Raw genomic sequence first — 19,903 nt, 5'->3', positions numbered from 1 at the left:
TCATCCCTAAAATTAATTCATCCGCACATCTCTGTCCCTCCAACACCACATTAACCCCGACCACAGGAGGCATCCTGCCGGAAACAAATGTCCCTCTCTGGCTTCACGGTGAAACATCAGGTTGACCTTTCCACCTCAGACCCTCTCTCTGCTCTTTTCCCACCCTCACTGGCTTCATCTAGATTTCAACATGCTCATACTGCTGAATGATTCGGAGGACTGAACAGAAGATGGACAGGTGTTTTAAGTGGGCAAAAGAAGAATTAAGGCAAGTGTAAATGTGTCGCTTTATCTCAGATGTGAAAAATAACATCAAGCCTCCTCAATCTCTAAACATGTCAGTGGATACCATGCTTCTGTGAGGAAGACTCATTTCAGAGAGTCACGCCACACTGGCTGCTTTCTGGAGGACAGAGAAACTGTAATTGGGGGCCATTAGCTGTTGCCCAAGACCAGTCATGCAGGGTCAGTTTGTAGATTGAGACATGGTGACTGCACAGTCCCACCGCCTGTATCCGTGTCCCCTACCTGTGTGACTTCTCCTCCCCCCGACCTCCCTGACCAAACCCCCTGCATGACCCCCCACACACCACACACACATCCCCACGTCCTCTATTTTGCATTGTTGTCCAAACGAAACCTTGAATGGAGTCAGGGCGAGCAAGACCCAACAGCAATCAAATAAAATGTCACTTTTATAACCCCATCCGTTACCTGTCTGCACCCGCACTGCTTTGTTGTGAGGATCAGCTCTAACTCAACACTGATTCAAGGTTTTCATGTAGAAAATTAAAAGAATTTATTACAAAACTGAATATCCCGATGAAAATGAGAATGTACGTTTATTAACATTAAGTAATTCCTTAAAATTACTTAATTCATGAGCAACAAATAAACAACTAATCTCGCAAAAGCTAAGATAAACTCAGCTAAATTAAATTAAACTAGACTAAATAAAGCTAAACTAATCCAAACTCACCCTGGTAGACTTAAAACTAATTGAAATGAACTAAGATAAGTGTCCGTGGCCTTGCGCAATACCCTACATTGGGGCTTAACAGCAGCCCACTGCTTCAACATGCTGTGATGGGTTAAATGCAGAGGTCAAATGTCATGTATGCACCTGTATGTATATGAAAACCTGTTTGTATATTAACCGAGTTAAGTTAACGTCACAAGCTTAACTAAAAACTAATCTAACGAGACATAGCTCAACTGACCTTCACTGTACTGAACTCAGCTACTTGTGAAGCTAAACTAAATCAAGCTTAACTAAACTAAGATAAATTGGCTAAGTTGATTGTTAAACTAAACTAACACTCACATAATTTAAGGTAGAACAACTACAAAACAAATGACATAGAAATATTTTCCAAATACATCTCAGAAATTGTGAAACAAAACAATAAATAACTTATTTCAATGGTATGTCTTGATAACTTGAAAACTAGGAAAACTGCTCATGTTATGAGCAGTTTCATAATTTTTTTTTAATGACATTTGTTTAAACATTTTCCCCCCGTGTAGCCACAGAGTCCTTCAGTGAGGCCGGAGTTTCACAGTCCCTCTCATAAAGAGTTGCCCTGCTTTACGACACTATTGCCCAACATCACATGCCTTCAGTGCTTGGATATGATCTGAGATAAGGCAAGAAAGTACCCAAACAAGTCTTCCTCTCCTCCTTCCTTACGCGGCTCGTTCAGTCAAATGAACGGGATGGGGAACGCGCTGACATTTCTTAAAACTGCTGTGACAGTAAATACAAAGTCTACTGAGTTGAGGGAAGTCTTGTGTCTCATTATTATTACTTGATTTAAGGTGAAAAGTTGAAAGTGAGACCACCTCCTTGGAGGATATCAAAGAAGGTCTGAATCCCTGAGATTCCCTTATTGCATACAAGTTCTATAAATCATGTCTTTATGATAAGCTGATTACCTTATCATTGACAGCAGCGCACAGCAAGGGCAGTAAAGGTGCAGGATTACAAGGTGATGGTTCATAAAGGTTTGGCTCAGATAAGATGGTTTGTGGGTGCGAGAGAGAGAACTGGTGACTAGGTCAACAGAAACCAGGTTTTCTTATTGCCAATGAGGCTGATTCAGCCACATATTATTGCAAAAACATCTGACTGGGTGGCCAATTTTTTCGATTTAGGAATCCAGTTCAGTTTTACCAGAAGCAAACTTTTATGTGTTTCCAGTAGTGCCTCTGCTGACAAGGTCATAAAAATAAAGCGGCCCATGAAAGGCAGCCATTCCAACCTTTAACCTGTTCCTCACTTAGTCATGCAGGATGTTTGCTTGGATCTGGTGACTTTAAAACTGAGCATTATGGACTTGTTTGCATGTGTATGTTGTTTTTATGTTTGCTTTTTCATTAATAAAAAGGTTGATCATTCCTCTCTGATGCCTACCACCATGCCGTTTTCAAAGTCTGATGAGCTTTTGTGTACATTGTTATGCCAACAGTCACAGTGAACAGCCTCCCTCCTTATGTCTACCGTTCCAATCTTCAGAATGGCTCTATTAATGAGCCTAATGGCACAAGAGCGATACCCCACTGAGTGAAACTGCTTGAGCAACTTCCTGGTTTGCAATGCAAGTCTTTGTGGATGCACTCCATTCAGAGGAAACCATTAGAACAAACTGCTCTCAGGTGCAGCAAAGCAGACCGGGCACCATCATTTATGAACCGAATCACCTCTGGGTGCCCTACACGCAAGGACAAAGCAACACTCTCACACTTTTTCATCTGTTCACATTTCCTTATATTTGGATGTATTTCCAGTGTGTTCCACTTTTTGGGTGACTTCCTGTTACAGATGATAATGAGATTTTGTTATGAATAATTCTCTGTACACATTAATTCTTAAGTCCAAAGGTCGAAATGCAAGCTCTATGTTCATGGCAACATATATCTACAGTAATATGAGCTGTGCAATTAGTTTAACTCAGTGCAATGTTTCCACTATAACGAAGATGGAATATACCTACTTTTCCTGAGTCAAACAGCACATTATTTTAATTGGCTTATTCCTTCATTCTTATTTCTCACTCTGAGCACTTTTTAATCCAAGACATGTTAATTTGTGAACACATCTAATTTGTTGACTGTTATTGACTCTGAGGGTGTGGCTTTTCCCATGGAAAGAAAAAAGAAAAGAAAAATGTTTGATATGCAAATATATTATCGAACAGAGCTGTCAGTCACTGATGGCACAGAACACGTACAAAAAGCTAAATCAAACATTGCTGAATTCTCATTCAATGTTCAATTAATTGAGCATTGAATAGTATTTCTGCTCCAAAATATTGTGATTATTGTGACTTAATAACACTGACTCACTGGAGCTGAAATTGTAATTCCAAGCATGACTGCTTTAAAAAGTATTGTGAAGCTTTTCATTGATGTTTATGTCAAGCACTGATCACACTGGCTCCTTTAGTCATAATCGCCACAAAAGAGATGTTATAAAGATAAATGTTTCCCTCTTGTGGTCAAATGTGATAGTGCATATATATATTCATCATATATTGTATTTATCATGTATAAATCATGTGATTTCATGTTTCCTTGTGAACCACCACTGCTCTTCTACCTATCTTTATGGTTATATGGTGAATATGACATTCTACAGTATTCCCACTTTGTACCATAATTCTGCATCTTCCAATGGAAATCAGCATCGACCAGAGACAACACAGGCAGATAAAGCAAGGAGGTGTTCTTCCTCATACCTCCATTGTTCCACATGTCAATATGTCCTTGGAAAAATAAATATTAGCTTCAACCACTAAACACACAGCAAGCATGAATGTAAAAGGAATGTCATGCAATGATGTATTCAAAGTTGATTCCCCCTGAAAGTAGCATTTACTTCCACCTACACACCGTGCCATCATGGTGGTCCATGTGTCCAGTTGCTGCGATTAACATATAATGTGGCACCTTTTTAAAAAAGAATTGATCGACATCCCTGATGTTTGAGTCTGAGTCATTCGCCTCTTTGTAATGCCGGTGTTAATTCCGCCCACTGGTCATCTCACAGACTATGAGGCATCTGCAGAGTACAAGCATTGAACACATCAATGAGAGCGAACAAAGCAGGAGGGTATTTTCAGCCTGAGGCAAAACAACAGTGTGGTTGGCACAATTCAGGAGATTCAAATGTTTTTCAGGGCGAGCATGTGAGGAGCGACAGAGAGGTTTGAGAGCACACGGATAAAAATATGTTGCAATAAAAGGATCTTTGGATTTGAATGGCTTACTTAGTGAACAAGCTTGATTTGCTTTTACACCATAATAAAGTTTAAAAAAAAGGATCATTATATTTCCGCTGAACTAATCAAAAACAATAAATCAACAATCAGATTAATCTCAGTCAGTGGAAAACTTCAAGTCCACAGATCAGAAACATAGACTGAATTTTCATAATCTAATGATCAAACTCTATGTTCAAACCTGGCATTTCTGAGTCCAGTCGATTGTCTGTGCGATGTAAATGTGAATGTGCTCTGACCATGAATTACAGCTCTGTGTGGGAAGATGGATGAAGGCTACAGTATAAAAGAGAATCAGGCAGATATGTGTGTCTGGTGAGGGGAGGCGGGGACTCTGCCGCACTTCTATTTTAAAATGTGAATGAACAAACTCGAGACTGTTGTGTTACATCAAGTCTTTTTTTAAGTATTCAGTATTTCTCACGAAAGGGAGCTGCAAGTGAATCCAAGGACATTGATGTGTTAAAGGGAATTTATTTTTTTTGAGCTTCAAAACCATGTAGATGTTGTTGATGTGACTGCAAAAAGCGTTTCTAATATTTAGGCAAAGTGTTCCAGTTAAGTCCACAGAGTGTCTCATTTCACCCGCTTTGACCTCAGTCTGTCTCTAGAAATTATTCATTAGTCACTTGTCCATTAATTTGTCTGCTTTCTCAGCTCTGCTGGCGCGACATGCTCTTGTTTCTACAGTTTTCCACTTACATGACATCACATAACTTAAACTCAAGACATGACACTCTACCCGTCAATAAAAAAACAACAATAAAACATCTCAGGAGATGGTCATGTTGCATGTTGTACTGAAGGAAAACATACACTCCACGCCATTTTTTTCTTAATTACCTCACAATGAAATGTACACCATTACATCAGCCCTGATCCTGACACACATTCTCTGGATTGAAATTGATGTCACACGTCTGTTCCTGTTTGTCATCTGCAGATTTTTATGCCAGCCCAAACTGCACCTGCTGTGCTCACTTGCTTTGTGCTCCTCAGCTGACTGAAGGTCTCACACACTTGTTGCTATGGACTATTTTTCACACCACCAGAGCCAGAGTTATTCAGAGTAAACACACAGTGAATCCAACACTGCAAAGATACTTTGTGCCTTGCAGCTTTCACGCATGTATACATAAACCTACGTGATGTTCATCTGTTTATCATTTGAGGAACTATCAGCTATCAGTAATGGCTTCAATAATATATTGATGTATTAACATGTCTAAACAAGGTTTGTTACGAGAGCTGAATTATTGTAAACTAAAGAGACCTTTTTCATTACGTTCATGTGCTTATTTTTCTGGTTCAGCCGTTCATTAGTTCCTACGATTTCAGACTTCACAATTTTCCAATGTGATTTAATGTCACCTAAAGAAAGATGGCTTTTTCAGTTAAAAACATGAAAGATGTTAGATCTACGATGATACAAGAGTTACATCTCACATTGGAGAAGCTAGAATGGGTCAATTGTTACCATTTTTGCTTCACGGTATAGACCTAAAGTGATGCAGTGTAACGCTGGAAAAGGAAACGAAAAATGAAAAGTTGAACTCATACGAAATCAGGAAAACAAACGGGCCCATTTAAAAATATTTATATGGTGAAGTTTGAAAAGGTCCTTACATATATGAACCGACTAGACTTGGTAAGGTACTGTTCTGCTACAGTTTAGCATGTGCTAGCATAACATTTTTGTAGAAAGTAGCTGCTGTTTAGCAAAAGTTACATACTCTAACTGATTTGACCTTTTTGGAAATAATATTACCCTTTGTTGGCGAGTTCGATGAAGAGATTGATACCACTTGTGTCTCAAACAGTAACATGAACGGTTAATCTAGCTTAGCGTAACTACTGGAAATGGGGAAAAAGCTAGCATGGGTCTGCCAAAAGGTTACACATCTACCTGCCAGCACCTCTTAAGCTCAGGAGTTAAGTTATATGTTGGTTTTACATCTCTAGCTGTTTGTCTAGCTCTGTAATAAGCGAAGCTAACAAGCTGCCGGTGCTAGCTTCATATTTACTGCAGAAACACGTGAGCGGCGCATAAATCGGTCAAATAATGGACAATGACAAGAAAAAGGCCACTCTGTAATAAGTCAACAATTATGTATTTTTTTATTTTATCGAGTTTATACGATTTTGGTTCTGTAGCAACCTACTGGATAACTCTATTGTACTCAAGCCGGTTACAGTTGAGAGCAATGACAGGCACATGTTTTGTGCAAATGTAACAGCATTCAAACGGCTCCTACATATACACAGCAAAATACATGCCAGAGGAAAACAATATAAATCAGTTGACACCGACAATAGTTAGGAAGACTTCCTCGATGTCAATCCAAGCTAACACTTGAGAAACACATTTTACCATTGTTGGATTATGAGAGTTAGCAACTGAAAACATTGTCTTTACACACAGCAAGAAATGTGTGGTGTTAACCAACTGCATGGATGACATGCCTCCAACCGGTCTCTGAAAGGATCCAAACATGCCCTTTGAATCTAATTATGCTGACATGACAAAAAGGAAACCCCAAATCAATTAGACAAGAGGTACGTCTCCTTCCAGTTGCTTTAAGAAGTACTCTTAAATGTGTCGTATTTCCTGCATGTCTGGCAGCGCACGTTAAAAATAATTAAAAGTAAATAAAAAATTAAGCGTTTGAGGGTCAAGTATCACAAGCCACACATGACGACACAACCATCTGAAACACACAGGTGTTGGTAAGCATCGGCGGAGTTGTTTTCATCTAAAGCGCCTTCCTAAAGCTCAGTCCAATATCTACATACTCAAAAGTTAAATAAATGATTTAGCTTCGAGGTGAACTTAGGTTTTGTGTTTGATGACAGCTAAATCAATTGTGTTTATTATCCTCCAAACATGCAGAAACACAGGATTACAAGAATGAAATCTAGGTAGGCAAGTTGGAAGATGTTGGTGACCAGTATGTCGTGATGTTACTCGGACATTACAGGCTTAAGGTCTGTGTTTGAGCTTAATTTGCTCTATCGTCCCTCACAGTGAAAACCAAACATCCCTGTAAATGTGTGCACTGGCTTGTGTTAGGTCCAAAATGTCAAGCTTGATGGATGTTGTGACATCTTTGTCTGAGACATGTCATTTTAAATCCAAATTGAAAACGTTAAAGGTTTTGCATTTGCATGTACAGACTTTAAATTAATTAATAAAATAGCAGGTATAAACAGAACCCATCCTGTTTGTTAGCATGGAAACCAAAGGATAGCGGTGAAATAACTCATCATCTGAAGACTATTTTTGCCCCATTGTTCAACTTCTTTTCATGATCACACGTTAAAATCTTGATAATGAATTATTAAACTGGTGCACGCAGAACGATTTGACCATCTAAACCGACAGATGGAGTCTCATAACAGGGTCTGGCGATTCCACTTGTGAAGGAAAGCAGATGCACCACTACATTCTACAGCTTTCCTTTATTATACAATCAAGGGCCACGTTGAAATCTTTTACAACCTAGAATTTAACAGCATCAACAAAAACTATTTCAGTTGCATTCAAATGGCAACTACCGAAAAGTAAACTTACTGTAACATACATATTAAAGTGTATAGTCCATGCAATTGCACACGGCCGGGTTTGCATCATTACGGTATGTCGTTATTAGTGTATGGGAGATATCAGCCACCAGTGCATCTTCCGATTTAGGTTCAGGGAGAAAAACTCCTCAACACCCAGCAGAAACTCCTCAGCCAGACTTGAAAAGCAAGATGGCCACTTGGCCCAAGTAGAAGTAAATGAAGTGCTTTGTCTCGTGGGTGACGTAGCTGCCGAAGTTCCTCCCGACGATGCAATGCCAGGTGGGGTTATACTTCTTGTCAAACTCCTGAAACAGGTCGAAAAAAGACGATTAGTGTAAACCCAAAATTCTGGCATACGCATCATGATCAAGGACATGGGTACCATTGAGGATATTGAGGGAATGTATATTTTCATTTGCTGCTTATTTTCTCCATTAGTGTATAAATTACTTGTGGTATAAAATGTTTCTTGCAATTCCCCAGAGCCCGAAGAGAAATCTTCAAATCTTTTATCTGAACCAAGGCGCGCTCGACAATCAAAATCCTCAGTCGAGGAGCTGAAACGAGCAAAGATTTATCATTTTTGATGACAGTTATAAATAAATGGTGATAATTTTCTTTGTTAGAATGTATACTATTAGGCCATGGGGAAAGCAAATTAAAAAAAAAAAATCACGATACAGTTGAATTCAAAAGGCTTTGAAAAAGCATTACAGCATTAACCTAAATGTAGACTGGCTTTTAATCATAAATATACGTTTTGGGTCCATTATCAAGTTTGTACTTTTATTAAAATTATTTTTGTAATGCCTGTTTTAGTGTAAAGACATTCATGTTGTGACATCAGTCAACATCAAATATAACAAATACAATTACTTGAGGTGGTGTGTAGGAGTGCGTGTGTGTGCGTGTGTATGTGTGTGTGTAAGGGGGGACTTGTGAACTCCCGATAATAAAAAAAAAAAAGACAAATCCTGGCTACGGCCCTGATCACAAGCGCCTCGTCTCCACATTGTAACGAAAATAGATCTGAGAATACAAAAGGGCTCCGAATGTGCAGCTCATGTGCGGGTGATGTAAACGCGCAGAGGACCCATCCACGCGACCGGCCGGGCTCACCTTCTTGATGTAGGCTGCTATGTCCTTCTCTATGTTGTACTTCTCCATGGCCTGGGTGGCACAGTCCACCGCGTCCTGCTGCATGTCCTCGGACATGTCGGCGTTCTTGATCACAGCTTTCCTGTCAGTCATGGTTGAGGATGAGGATGCCTTGAGGAAGAGAAAAAAAGGGAGCACGTTCACTGCACTGAAAATGAACACCGCACGTGGGGCGATGAGGGGGGGGGATTGTTTAGGCCAGCCGGATCATCGCGAAAACATCACTCGTACGCAGAAGAATGGCCGTTTGACAGCGCGTTTTTTCACAACAATGTGCACTGATTCACACTCGGAACTTGCGCTCACGTGTGACATCGAAACGACGACTTGAGTGTTCCATAGATTGGCTGCGAAACTTGATACAGGTGGAGTTACATTGCTTGGCAAAATCCCTTTCCGATAAAAGCAGCATCGGGAGACCAGAAGTATCGAGATGTATCTGATTACTCATGTGCTCAGGCAAAAAAAAAACAGACACCCGCTGTTCTGCGTGCCTGTCGAGATACAGTAAAACGCTCCACATGACGAGAGAAACCCGAATCAGAAATATGTCATGGCATGCAAGTCAATCTTTTTCACAAAAGGGGAATCTGCAACTCACCTTTTCTTGAGCCGAATGAAAACACTTATTTTCCCCCCTCAAAAATATGTATTTCACCCAGCCAGAGGAGGGGGAGGTTTAGATGATGCTGCGGCTAATTGCTTTTTAAAGATTCACACAATAAGCATGTAGGTTGGCTCTCTGCTGCGCTCCAATAGCTCCCCGCCCCTCTGCTGCATGCTGCACCCTGTCATTGGCTGAGCTGCAGCCTCCCCGTGTGTTGCAAGCGTTTTTCTCCAGCTCCGGTCTGCCGGCATCTTATTTCATCCCACAATGCATCATTCACAGTGTACATCACCGACTGTGGGCTCAAAGGAAACAAGACCTTGGCCACGAGTAGGTATCGTTTGGCTGCGCGTAAAAGGGTTTTTCACCAGTTGTCGTCACGGATGGGACACTGGAGCTTTGAGTACTGGACATATATGGGCTGCTATTGCGTTGGCGTGTTGTCGGTCATATTGGATGGTTTTATGCAAATAGTCTTCATTTTCTGCTCTATCGGGTTCATCCCTAATTTCTTCTTAAAGACAATACAGTGAATGGAATTTGTGAAAGTTGTAATTATTAAGTGTAGGAAAAGTCTTTTAAACGGTAAATACGCTAAGACAAATACAAACAAACTAAAGTATTCTTGTTTGAAAGTGTTTTATTGAAAATGCTAAGAGAAAAAAGCAAGATTAAGCAAAATGAAACATACGAATCCCTCCCACATGAAACCCCCTCCCAAACTCCCCAATGTTTAATTCCTTCATACCAGGCTTCTACGACTCCATCCTTTGATCCAACTTCCTGGTCCTCAGTTTCGTTTTCTTGTAAAATAAAGCCATTACCAATTTAACACTTTAAATAGACATTGGGGGCCTAATGGAAACAAAATGTTGCTCTGGGACTCCTGTTAATTAGTTCTGAAATCAAACTCATTTGAATCCTGGAAAACTGATCCCGTTCCAAGCATCCATCCTTGCCTATCCCTTTCCTAATCGCTCCACTCATCCAGCTCCAAGGATTGGGATCCACTGAGCCACTCCTCCATTCAAAACCTTGAAATACCAGGAAGAAAATCAGAGGTAGACTGTTAGAATAAAATGTCAAAATGTTTGGGCCTAATTTTTCCATTTTTGTGCACTCATGTTAGATCATGAAAGAAAAAAGAAAAACACCACTGAGCACAAAAACTGTAGCTCCCTGAAGTTAAAACATGTTAACCAATGAGGACATTTTTAAAAAGGTGGGACGTTTTTGCAACAAAGTAGTAATTCAGATTTTTACATTTGACAGCAAAGATGTTACACTTACATCACAAACACTTGATCTAGGACTGCTTATTCTGTCACCAGCAAGAGTAGCAAGTTAAAAATAGTATATATAACAAAGTACAGCACATATGGCCTTATTAAATATGACATGCATGATGGCAACCTATCAAAACGTTCAATTTATGAAATATGAAGCGTACCATTGCCTCGACCTGAATGCTCCTCAATGTCCTATCCTGACCATACAAACTGAATGTGCTCCACAATGGTTTTATTCCAAATCACTTTAATCCTTCTCTTCAGATGTTTCCTAATGTTGCAAAAATTGAGAGGACAGAGAGAGGAGGAGAAAACAAAAAGGACAAAGCAACTGGAGAGGGTGGGGGAGAGAGGGTGAAAGAGGAGGAGGAGGGGGGTAGGTACATCTACATACCATGATCATCCACAAAGACATCAGGACATGAAATGCCAACATTCAAATAAATTGCTGACATCTGGAGAAACTCATGAAAGAGAGCAAAAACATCAGAAGGGTAAAAACATGGGTGGTAAAAACATGGGCAAAAACATCGGTGGTAGAAAGGTTTAAGAACGGGAGCGAGAGCGGCTGTGACGAGGCGAGTAGCGGGGTGATCCTCTGCCACGGCAACGGGAATTGCTGCGGCTGCGGCTGGGACTCCGGCTCCTGCTCCGACTGCCACGGCTGCGGGAGCACGATCTTCCATAACTTGGGCTGCGGGGACCGTCTAATTTCACACGAATGTAAGCAGTCTCTCCCTGGCGGACACAAGAGAACTTGACATTGAAAAGGCAACACTCTTTCCTATGGTGGAAAAACCATAGAAGGAAATGAGGGCCAGGTGTGCTTCAATATGGAGCATTCTTTGAAGTACTCACCTGGACACAGCAAAGAAACATTATCCATGAGGTGAATCAAATCACTACACATACCTCATGTGAGCGGAATTTGGTGTTGTCCAGCTTTCGGACGGCATAGGTCATGTCTTCTTTGCGCACAAATTCTACAACCCCGGTTCCGTCTCTGAAAACGTCGGCGTAGCATACGTCGCCCGCTTCGCGCATGTGGTCCTTCAGGTCCTGCCAGCTGCCACTCTGAGGGAGTCCTGAAACATTACCCAAAGTTACATTAGCTGACGCATATTCTCCTATTTATGACATTGTAAGTTTAGATGTATAATATGTCATTTTTGTTCCATTTGCCTTCTCAATGTTTGGCTGAAGACAACGGATGAAAATAAACCTTCCTGAATACATCTGGTGCATTTAACAAGGGTGCTCCGATCAATCGTCCACCCATCATCTCTAATTGGCTGTATTGGGGGTCTCAAAAAAGAACCTGATCAGACAATGCAACCTATGACACAACTTCTTGACACCACTGAAATGGCTTCACTAGAGTTGAGTTGTTTCTAACGCCCTTTGTTGTGTGTGTTCGAGGCAGGAATGTTGTGTCATTATTCTGCCTCGCTGATCTGTATTAAAAAAAAAGAAGGTACAAACAGGTACAAACACAAGAGGAAACTTGACAAGATAACTTTAAATTGTGTTACTCATCATCTTTGCAAGGATTTCTGTTATTGGCAGAAATGAAACATGCAAGGGTGGAGAGATGTAAATGTATAGCTGATCTAAGTTAAGAGTTTTACCAGTCCTGGTGGGATATTAAAATGTATGAACCCACTATGCTTATACAGTCCTGTTTTGTGACTTTTCACACCCTCTATGTTCTTGCATTGACAAAATGTGTTCTTTATGAATAACTAGTGAAAACAGAAGAAGTTCCACGTTCTATCATCTATTATTTCATTACCTTTCCTGATGTTATAGGGTTTTGCCCTGGGATCGTTTCTGTATCGAGATACGACAGGCAGGTGGCATTTTAAAGTCACACTTTTGGTATCATGACAGCACTATTAATGTTCGATTTGCATGCATACTCCATATTTAACCTTATTAAGAATCCTAATGTAGAAACCACCGGAGCTCAACTTTTCAAAAGTTTGTTGGGCAACTTCAACCTCTCAAACTTCATATAAAAAGGCCAGCAAATGACACTTCAGGCAGACTTCTGTAATTACCCATCTGCGTATGAGCTATTTAAACGACTGCTTACCGGACACAATGACCCGGTACTCGGAGCGTCTGGAGGGCGGGCCGTATCGTCCTCTGGGAGCTCCACCGATCCCACCGGAGCCGCCTCTCGAGCCCCTACCGCTCCGAGGGAACTCCACCCGCAGCCTGTAGCCGTCATAGTCGTACCCATCTCGCCCATAGACCGCGTCATCGGCGTCCCTGGTAATAAAACGACACGGTTTGAGGATAAAGCACGCGGAGGGCGGGCAACTAAGTTTGACACGCACACATACTTAGAGGAACTGCAGTGACGGACGGGGGTCAGCCACGCTAGCGGCTAACGTTAGCCTGATCCGCTTTACGGTAACGTTAGCTAATCCGCCGTGCAGACGTCCACGGCAATACGGTCATTGTGCCTCCATTTGTGCTAAGACAAACACAATGTTATTTGTTATTCGTTGCACTTTGCAATACAAATTACCTCCATCAAGCGTAGCGTCACTTCACGAGTGCATTGACTGACCTAACGTACTAGCCGGGGACAATGCAAAGTGTAGGGGTGAGTAGCTGTCCACCGCATTAGGACGCGGTGGGATCTAACGAAGGCGCGTGAGCAAACGTTAGACCTCGTTTAGAAACACACATTGAAACCCGGAACCGCACACAACACGTCCCGCTGACAGGACATGGTCCGGTTGCAGTGAGTCCAGGGACTAGTCCGAGCCTGCGTCGGAGCACGAGTGTGTTAGCCCCCCAACGGAAAGGGGCTGGCCTAACTGTTAGCACCTTACCTGGGGTCCTCAAATTCAATGAAGGCGAAAGGCGGCCCCCCCCTCCGGTTTTTCAGATCGATATCTCGAATTGTCCCGTATTTGTAGAACACGTCCTCCACGTCTTTTGTGCGAATATCAGGGGGGAGATTTCCCACGTAAATCCGGCAGTCGTTGTTCCCAGCGGGGCCTCGCACTACACCCGACATCGCAGCGCACGATAGCCCGTTACTTCAGCTAACGGTTAGTGGGCGGAGACTCCGAGCACTGTGCACGCTGTGGAGCAGAGAGGGCCAAGCAATCAAACACGCCGTTCAACTGGGCGACCTGAAGGGTGTTTAGTGGAGCGACAGGACTTCCAGTGAGGCGCCCACTCCTCCGGAGTCCGGACCCGAAACTCCTTTACAGAAGCCGTAATGAATATCTGAAACACCGCAGCCAGCGCGGACACCTCCGCCTTACGAAATAGTCCGCGAAACGTCAAGGGGTTGTGATGACCATTAATAATGTCTTTGGTAGTAGCAAAACTAAATCTAACTAATAGAATGATAGTCCACTCTAAATATTTGTTTTAATTCACTGGTTTATTAACAGGGGCCGTGTATATTAGTAAGAGTTACGGTCAAATCCTTTTTACTTTTCATTATGTCTTTGGGCAGACAGATACCTTATTGAAAGAAAAATAACAGGGAAAACAAGAAAGCGTAAATACTTTCTATTCTCAAATGCAATACACCATAATTTACTCCATCATTACTTTGAAACTGATGCTAACCTAAATTACAGGTTATATGATCAACCAGACACAGAAAATGTCAATATTAGGTGGAAAACTCCCTCTGGATTGCTACAAAGATAATGAAAACACATACTGTAGGTATAATCTTGCATAATGTTACAATAGCATATGAATTACCATTGTCAAAGTTTAATACAATTGTTAGATTACTCCTGTCGAGTTTTAATCAACAATTATTATAAATGTATACACCCCTTTATCACGATGGGTATAGCGGTTATCTTATTCTTAACTTATTGTTCCATACTAAACGTGTTGGTAAATGGTTTGTGGGTCACTATACAAAAGACATCAAAACAGCCAAGACAGCTTTGATGGTGTTAAGACTACAGAGATTGAAATGGAAAAACTGTCTCGTAATATGTGAATTTGAAGATTTGATGTATTGTTTCCTGAAATCGAAAAATACATTTTAGCGAGGAAATTAGCCTGATAGGAATAGTCCTGTTTGCTGTAGGAAATTACGTTTGAATGAATCAATACTGCATGCATTCCTATCACCACATCCCTTGAGAAATAATTAAGTGATCATATTGCCATATTTTGTTTGTTAGAGAGTTAATAGATTTCCTCTGCTCATTCTGCTTTGTTTGTTTACTCTCTCTCTCTCTCTCTCTCTCTCGCTCTCTCTCTCTCTCCCTCTCTGGATTAGGATCCTTAATGCGGTTTGTCTTTTGGGACATACTGTGCAATAGTGGGACATTACATGCAATATCGTGGGCATTATCATTCAACATTTTGAATTAACCTGTACTTCAAATTTGACCTTTCATACTGTATATTTTGGACGTTTAGATCAAGAGGACTAAAGAAGTATAACTATTGAACATACGGTATGTTACCTAACTGTCTCTAATTTGATTATTGTATAGGAAACACAACAGTATACTAAAACATGTTATTTATTATTTGGTCTACTGACACTTCACATAACCTTTGATAAACAAAAAACTAAACGCCCACACCAGACTGAACCTGGACACTCTTTTATTGCTTGCATGCTTACATTTTAACTGTTTATCAGACTATTTGAAGTTCACAATGACAACAGGCACAAAATCACATTGTGTTGTAAATGTCTGCTGTGTGGATTGTACTTTCTACCCACCACTGCAGAGACAGATTAGATTGAAGCTAATTCAGGTGCAATATTTATTATTGTGCATTGTCACTAACGGAACTAAAGTATACAACCTTGTACACAGAGAAGATTTGCACATATATTATATATATATAGATATTTCCACCTAACAGGTGGGAAATTGTAGGTCAGAAATTCCGTAATCATCCTTATTTTTCATACAAACTTACGCCATTGCTCAGCAGCAAATATCCAATTAACTAACAGCAAATGGCTTGTTAGTATTTGTGTTGCTAAGTAGTAAATGCAAGATTGCACTGTCACAAGAGCATGTACATCCATAACAAAAGTAAAGCAAACATCCCCGCAACATGCATTAGAAATATCCAGGCAATGTTCTGATTGTCCTCCTTTGTCAAGGCAAAGAGACACGCTTGTTTTTTATTCAACATCATCACGAGAGTCCGAATTCTGAGATCACCTAATTATCCACATTACAATTCCTCTTTGCTATGGTGATGAAAGACAACACGGTGCTTATGGAAACATGGCTTCTCAGTATGCATGACAGGAGCCATAGCTGCGCTGGCCAGACTCGCCATAGTTATCCCCACCAGTGGATTTCCCCTGACATGCCAGACTGTTGGCCTGTGGACAGAGAAGTCATTAAACAAGCAAATAAACACAGAATAGGAAACACATGCTGATTAGTGGTCAAGTTATGGATCAGGATCTGCAGAAAACAAGAGGCGGAGGTACCTCTGCTCTCTTGATGAACTGCTCAGTGGCGGCTTTCTCGTTCTCTTTATGTCCTCTCCATGCTCTGAGGGCAGACGCCTGCAGGGCTCGGCCGAAGGAGAACGTTAGGATCCAGGGTTTGGCCAGAGGGCAGTTGTTGATGGCATTGAGGTGAACAGAGGCCTCTTCTTCACTCTGACCACCTGAGAGAAAAGCCACTCCTGTGTGTGAACAAAAGAATCTAGTTTTACTTTCATTTTGTTGCTGCAAACTTCAAACATATCTCTGTAAAATCATCTCCAGCCACAACAGCGTTCGGGGGTCACCTGTGACCGCCGGGGGGACAGTGCGGCGCAAGCTGGTTACAGTTGCCATAGCAACCTCCTCTGGGCTGTACTTAGTGGGGCAGCTGTGTCCAGCGGTGACCATGTTGGGTTTGAGGAGAGTGCCTTCCAAGTACACATGGTGGTCCGACATGGCCTTATAGACTGATGTCAGGACCTGCAACACACACATTGTTTCACCAAAGGGCCAGACGACAGGTACTTTCCTTCCTCTCTTGAATCTAACAATGGCACACATGTAGTATGTGAGAGGTAGAAAAGCCACCTTCTCAGTGATATACTGGCTGCGTTTCAGGTCATGATCTCCATCAGGCAAAATCTCCGGCTCTATGATGGGCACAATGCCATGCTGGCCGAGAAAAGGAAAGATTATCAGACCAACACAGATGCATCATAAACTTGTATCGACATGGTTTTACACTGTTGGGTTCTGACCTGCTGGCAGATGCTGGAGTAGCGCGCAAGAACATTAGCATTTTCTGTGATTGCCAGTTTCGATGGATTGGTGTCACTGATTTTAAGCACGCAGCGCCACTTTGCAAACACAGCTCCATCCTTTTTATACTGCGCACAGCGCTCTGACAATCCATCCAGACCTGTGAAGTTCAGAAAAGAGTGATAGTTTGTCTCGTATAAATAATGCCTTCCTCTGAAGGGTGTGAGTGATATCGGCAGCAAAACTAAATTGTTTTGGTCTGACCCTGCGTGGTGGTTTCTCCACAGGTTCCTGCCAGAGGTACGACGCCTTTGTCCACCTGTGGAATAAGGTATAGAAACCTGATGTGGAATTATCATATACAGAAACGACTGATAACCAGAATGCATTGCCATGATGATACACATTTAATCAGAAAATCAACCTATATTCCCTCAAGGGTTGGTATGATTTGACGCTCCACATTTAAATGATTTGGAACTAAACTGCCACACCTTGATGCCGACCATGATGCCCCTTTCCCTGATCATTTTGACAAAGGAAACGCCGTTATCAGAGTGCTGGTACAGCGTCTCATGGAAGAAGATGACCCCTCCGATGCAGCCGTTGATGCGATCATCTGCACTGAAGAGAATCTGCCGGTACTGTCTGCGGTTCTCCTCTGTGTTCTCCACCCCCACCTGGGCCAGGCGCTTAGCCATGCTGCCTGCAGTTAACATACATGCCTTTGTAATATCCATACTGTGCACTCTTTGGACTGGATGGTCTCCATCAGTCACATAACTGACTGTTGAGTGTAATTGTCAGAGTGCAACATTATTGGCATGCATGTTTTCTACCGTTAAAAGAAAAGAGAGAGTGCTACAGACCCACAGATTCATCTGCAGCCAGGATGCCCTTTCCTGGAGAAACTATGCGTAGAGCAGTCTCATGTAGCTCCTTCTTCTGCGCCTCGGAGAGTGTGGGGGACTGGTGCGTCATCCCGAGTGATTGTCCTACAGCCTTTGGAAGTTGATGTGGTTGTATTATTCAAACATCAATGACTAAACAAAGACACATATCACCCATCCATGAAGTTTGTTTGGACAGAAAATGTCAAAAGGTTCATCCACATTTGTTTCTCCCTCTGTTTTTCTCAAAAGGAGTAGAGCCAAAGGAGGTATGACATTCTGACAACAGTCCTTATTGATGTTTTCTCAACTGGGTTGAGCTTCTAGAGACGATGTGTTAAAAAGGTTGAAACCAATGTCACAACAAAAAGATGGATTACTTGAACATCCCATGATGATACATCAAAGGAACTAAACCACTCACCAAATAACAAAAGTATTAAGATAATGCATATTGTGTTTTTTGATCCTGAGAGGTGAAATTCACACGTTAGAGTCTCACAAGAAAAATACTGAAGCGATTGGAAACAGATACAACCGAGGCATAACAAGTTCAAATGTAAAATGGATTAAATATGTTTTTATGGTGTATAAGAGGATGTTAAAGCATTAGAGTTAATGCAAGTAAAAACAAATCAGGGATGTGTAAACTTAAGTTTGGCATTACTCTAAATATTCCCAATCGGCCCGCTTGCAACTTTCTAACATCCGCTTCAAAACATTGGTACTTGCGTACCGTGCTGCGAACAGATCGGGTCCGGTCTACATTCAGGACATGGTCTAACCTCACACCCCAGCCCGTTCACTTCGCTCGGCTTCTGCCAATCGGCTTGAAGCTCCTTCACATTGAGCTAAACACTCAACAAAATCACGACTGTTTGCTGTGCTGGCTCCTCATTGGTGGAACGAGTTTCCCATTGACATCAGGACAGCAGAAAGTCTCTACATCTTCCGGCGCAAACTAAAAACACATCTTTTTCGACTATACCTTGAATAGGTAGCACTTAAATGCCGTAGTAGCACTTAAATGTCCCTTACCGATAGCACTTTAGTAGCACTTAAATGGCACTTACGGATAGTACTTTGTAGTTTAACTTTATTGAAGAAATTGTACTTGCTTGATTCTTGTTGTTCTGAGTTTGGACTCACGGTTTTATGCACTTATTGTAAGTCGCTTTGGATAAAAGCGTCAGCTAAATGACATGTAATGTAATGTAATGTAACAACTGCAAGTTTACAGTGAAAAAGAGATGTACTCTGAAGTCAGAGATGTAACCCTAGATTTAAAAAAGACGTTAGCAGTTCTTACCTGACAGAAATCAAATGTGTCTTGTCCACTGATGTGATGAACACTAACTGGAGACTCTCAGTCAGTGCTGGTTTGTATCAAGCTCAAGTATGTCACACCTCATAAGCCGACACCCCTGGGCGGAGCTTGTACACCCGCCTCTGCCCCATATACTGTAAATTAGAAGATCTTTGATGAATCATTGTTCTATTTAAATAAAGACTTATTTTTTCTCTCCAGCCATGCAGATTATTGTTTCTTATGCTGATACGGCAGCTTTAGCATTTCTTCTGTCACTCAATCTTAATTTAGTGCTTGTAAACTTGCATTGCTGGTATATATATATATATATATATATATATATATATATATATATATATATATATATATATATATATATACTGTATTGTTTTAACTTTGTTTTAACTCTTTATTGTTAGCTGATTGTAAAATAATGTATTCTCTCAGAGCCTCCTCCCATATAGAAAACTAACTTAAGCGTTTAACAATACCTGACGATGTGCTATTTTTTATCCTAATTGGTAAAAATGTGCCCAGAGGAAAGTTTCAAGTCCCCTGATAATTTGGTCTTCATTCTCAAATC

At 41.3% G+C, this 19,903-nt stretch overlaps 3 protein-coding genes across 4 annotated transcripts; all 3 read right to left on the bottom strand.

Moving 5' to 3' along the window:
• Window positions 1-7,720: 7,720 nt before the first annotated feature.
• Window positions 7,721-9,792, bottom strand: dynll2a (dynein, light chain, LC8-type 2a). Its single transcript, XM_034548395.1, has 3 exons — window positions 9,604-9,792; window positions 8,964-9,113; window positions 7,721-8,149 (listed from the first exon to the last, which is right to left on the bottom strand). The coding sequence occupies exons 2-3, from the start codon at window positions 9,093-9,095 to the stop codon at window positions 8,012-8,014; spliced, it is 270 nt and encodes an 89-aa protein (XP_034404286.1). The 5' UTR covers window positions 9,096-9,113; window positions 9,604-9,792; the 3' UTR covers window positions 7,721-8,011.
• Window positions 9,793-10,240: 448 nt separating this feature from the next.
• Window positions 10,241-14,091, bottom strand: srsf1a (serine and arginine rich splicing factor 1a). Of its 2 annotated transcripts, XR_004610776.1 has the most exons (5): window positions 13,745-14,091; window positions 12,994-13,172; window positions 11,811-11,983; window positions 11,060-11,636; window positions 10,275-10,643 (listed from the first exon to the last, which is right to left on the bottom strand). XR_004610776.1 is itself a non-coding variant. In XM_034549202.1 (4 exons), the coding sequence occupies exons 1-4, from the start codon at window positions 13,930-13,932 to the stop codon at window positions 11,445-11,447; spliced, it is 732 nt and encodes a 243-aa protein (XP_034405093.1). In that variant the 5' UTR covers window positions 13,933-14,091; the 3' UTR covers window positions 10,241-11,444. The 2 variants fall into 2 exon arrangements, 1 of the variants encoding a protein (XP_034405093.1); XM_034549202.1 differs by having other exon boundaries at window positions 10,241-11,636.
• A 1,811-nt stretch (window positions 14,092-15,902) lies between these two features.
• On the bottom strand, window positions 15,903-19,358 carry aldoca (aldolase C, fructose-bisphosphate, a). The gene is made up of 9 exons (XM_034548256.1): window positions 19,321-19,358; window positions 17,991-18,123; window positions 17,616-17,827; window positions 17,386-17,440; window positions 17,121-17,281; window positions 16,951-17,034; window positions 16,668-16,842; window positions 16,363-16,562; window positions 15,903-16,251 (listed from the first exon to the last, which is right to left on the bottom strand). The coding sequence occupies exons 2-9, from the start codon at window positions 18,100-18,102 to the stop codon at window positions 16,159-16,161; spliced, it is 1,092 nt and encodes a 363-aa protein (XP_034404147.1). The 5' UTR covers window positions 18,103-18,123; window positions 19,321-19,358; the 3' UTR covers window positions 15,903-16,158.
• Window positions 19,359-19,903: the final 545 nt, after the last annotated feature.

This window comes from Cyclopterus lumpus, chromosome 13, assembly GCF_009769545.1.
Source record: "Cyclopterus lumpus isolate fCycLum1 chromosome 13, fCycLum1.pri, whole genome shotgun sequence".
Classification (NCBI taxonomy): domain Eukaryota; kingdom Metazoa; phylum Chordata; class Actinopteri; order Perciformes; family Cyclopteridae; genus Cyclopterus; species Cyclopterus lumpus.
The sequence above is the reverse complement of the archived record's forward strand: the minus strand, read 5'-3'. Positions and strand labels throughout refer to the sequence as shown.

Bases quoted from the DNA above. Each gene is read 5' to 3' on its own strand.
- aldoca (XM_034548256.1), bottom strand. From the start codon at position 18,102: ATGACGCACCAGTCCCCCACACTCTCCGAGGCGCAGAAGAAGGAGCTA. The intron at 17,282-17,385 runs GTCAGACCAAAA...TGAACTTCACAG, and splicing joins TGGAGAAACCACCACGCAGG to GTCTGGATGGATTGTCAGAG. The intron at 16,843-16,950 runs GTGGCTTTTCTA...TGTGTGTTGCAG, and splicing joins GCCAGTATATCACTGAGAAG to GTCCTGACATCAGTCTATAA.
- dynll2a (XM_034548395.1), bottom strand. From the start codon at position 9,095: ATGACTGACAGGAAAGCTGTGATCAAGAACGCCGACATGTCCGAGGAC. The intron at 8,150-8,963 runs GTGAGCCCGGCC...GACCTGTTTCAG, and splicing joins TAGCAGCCTACATCAAGAAG to GAGTTTGACAAGAAGTATAA.
- srsf1a (XM_034549202.1), bottom strand. From the start codon at position 13,932: ATGTCGGGTGTAGTGCGAGGCCCCGCTGGGAACAACGACTGCCGGATT. The intron at 13,173-13,744 runs GTAAGGTGCTAA...TTTTATTACCAG, and splicing joins ATTGAATTTGAGGACCCCAG to GGACGCCGATGACGCGGTCT. The intron at 11,637-11,810 runs GTATGTGTAGTG...TGTGTCCGCCAG, and splicing joins CCAAATTCCGCTCACATGAG to GGAGAGACTGCTTACATTCG.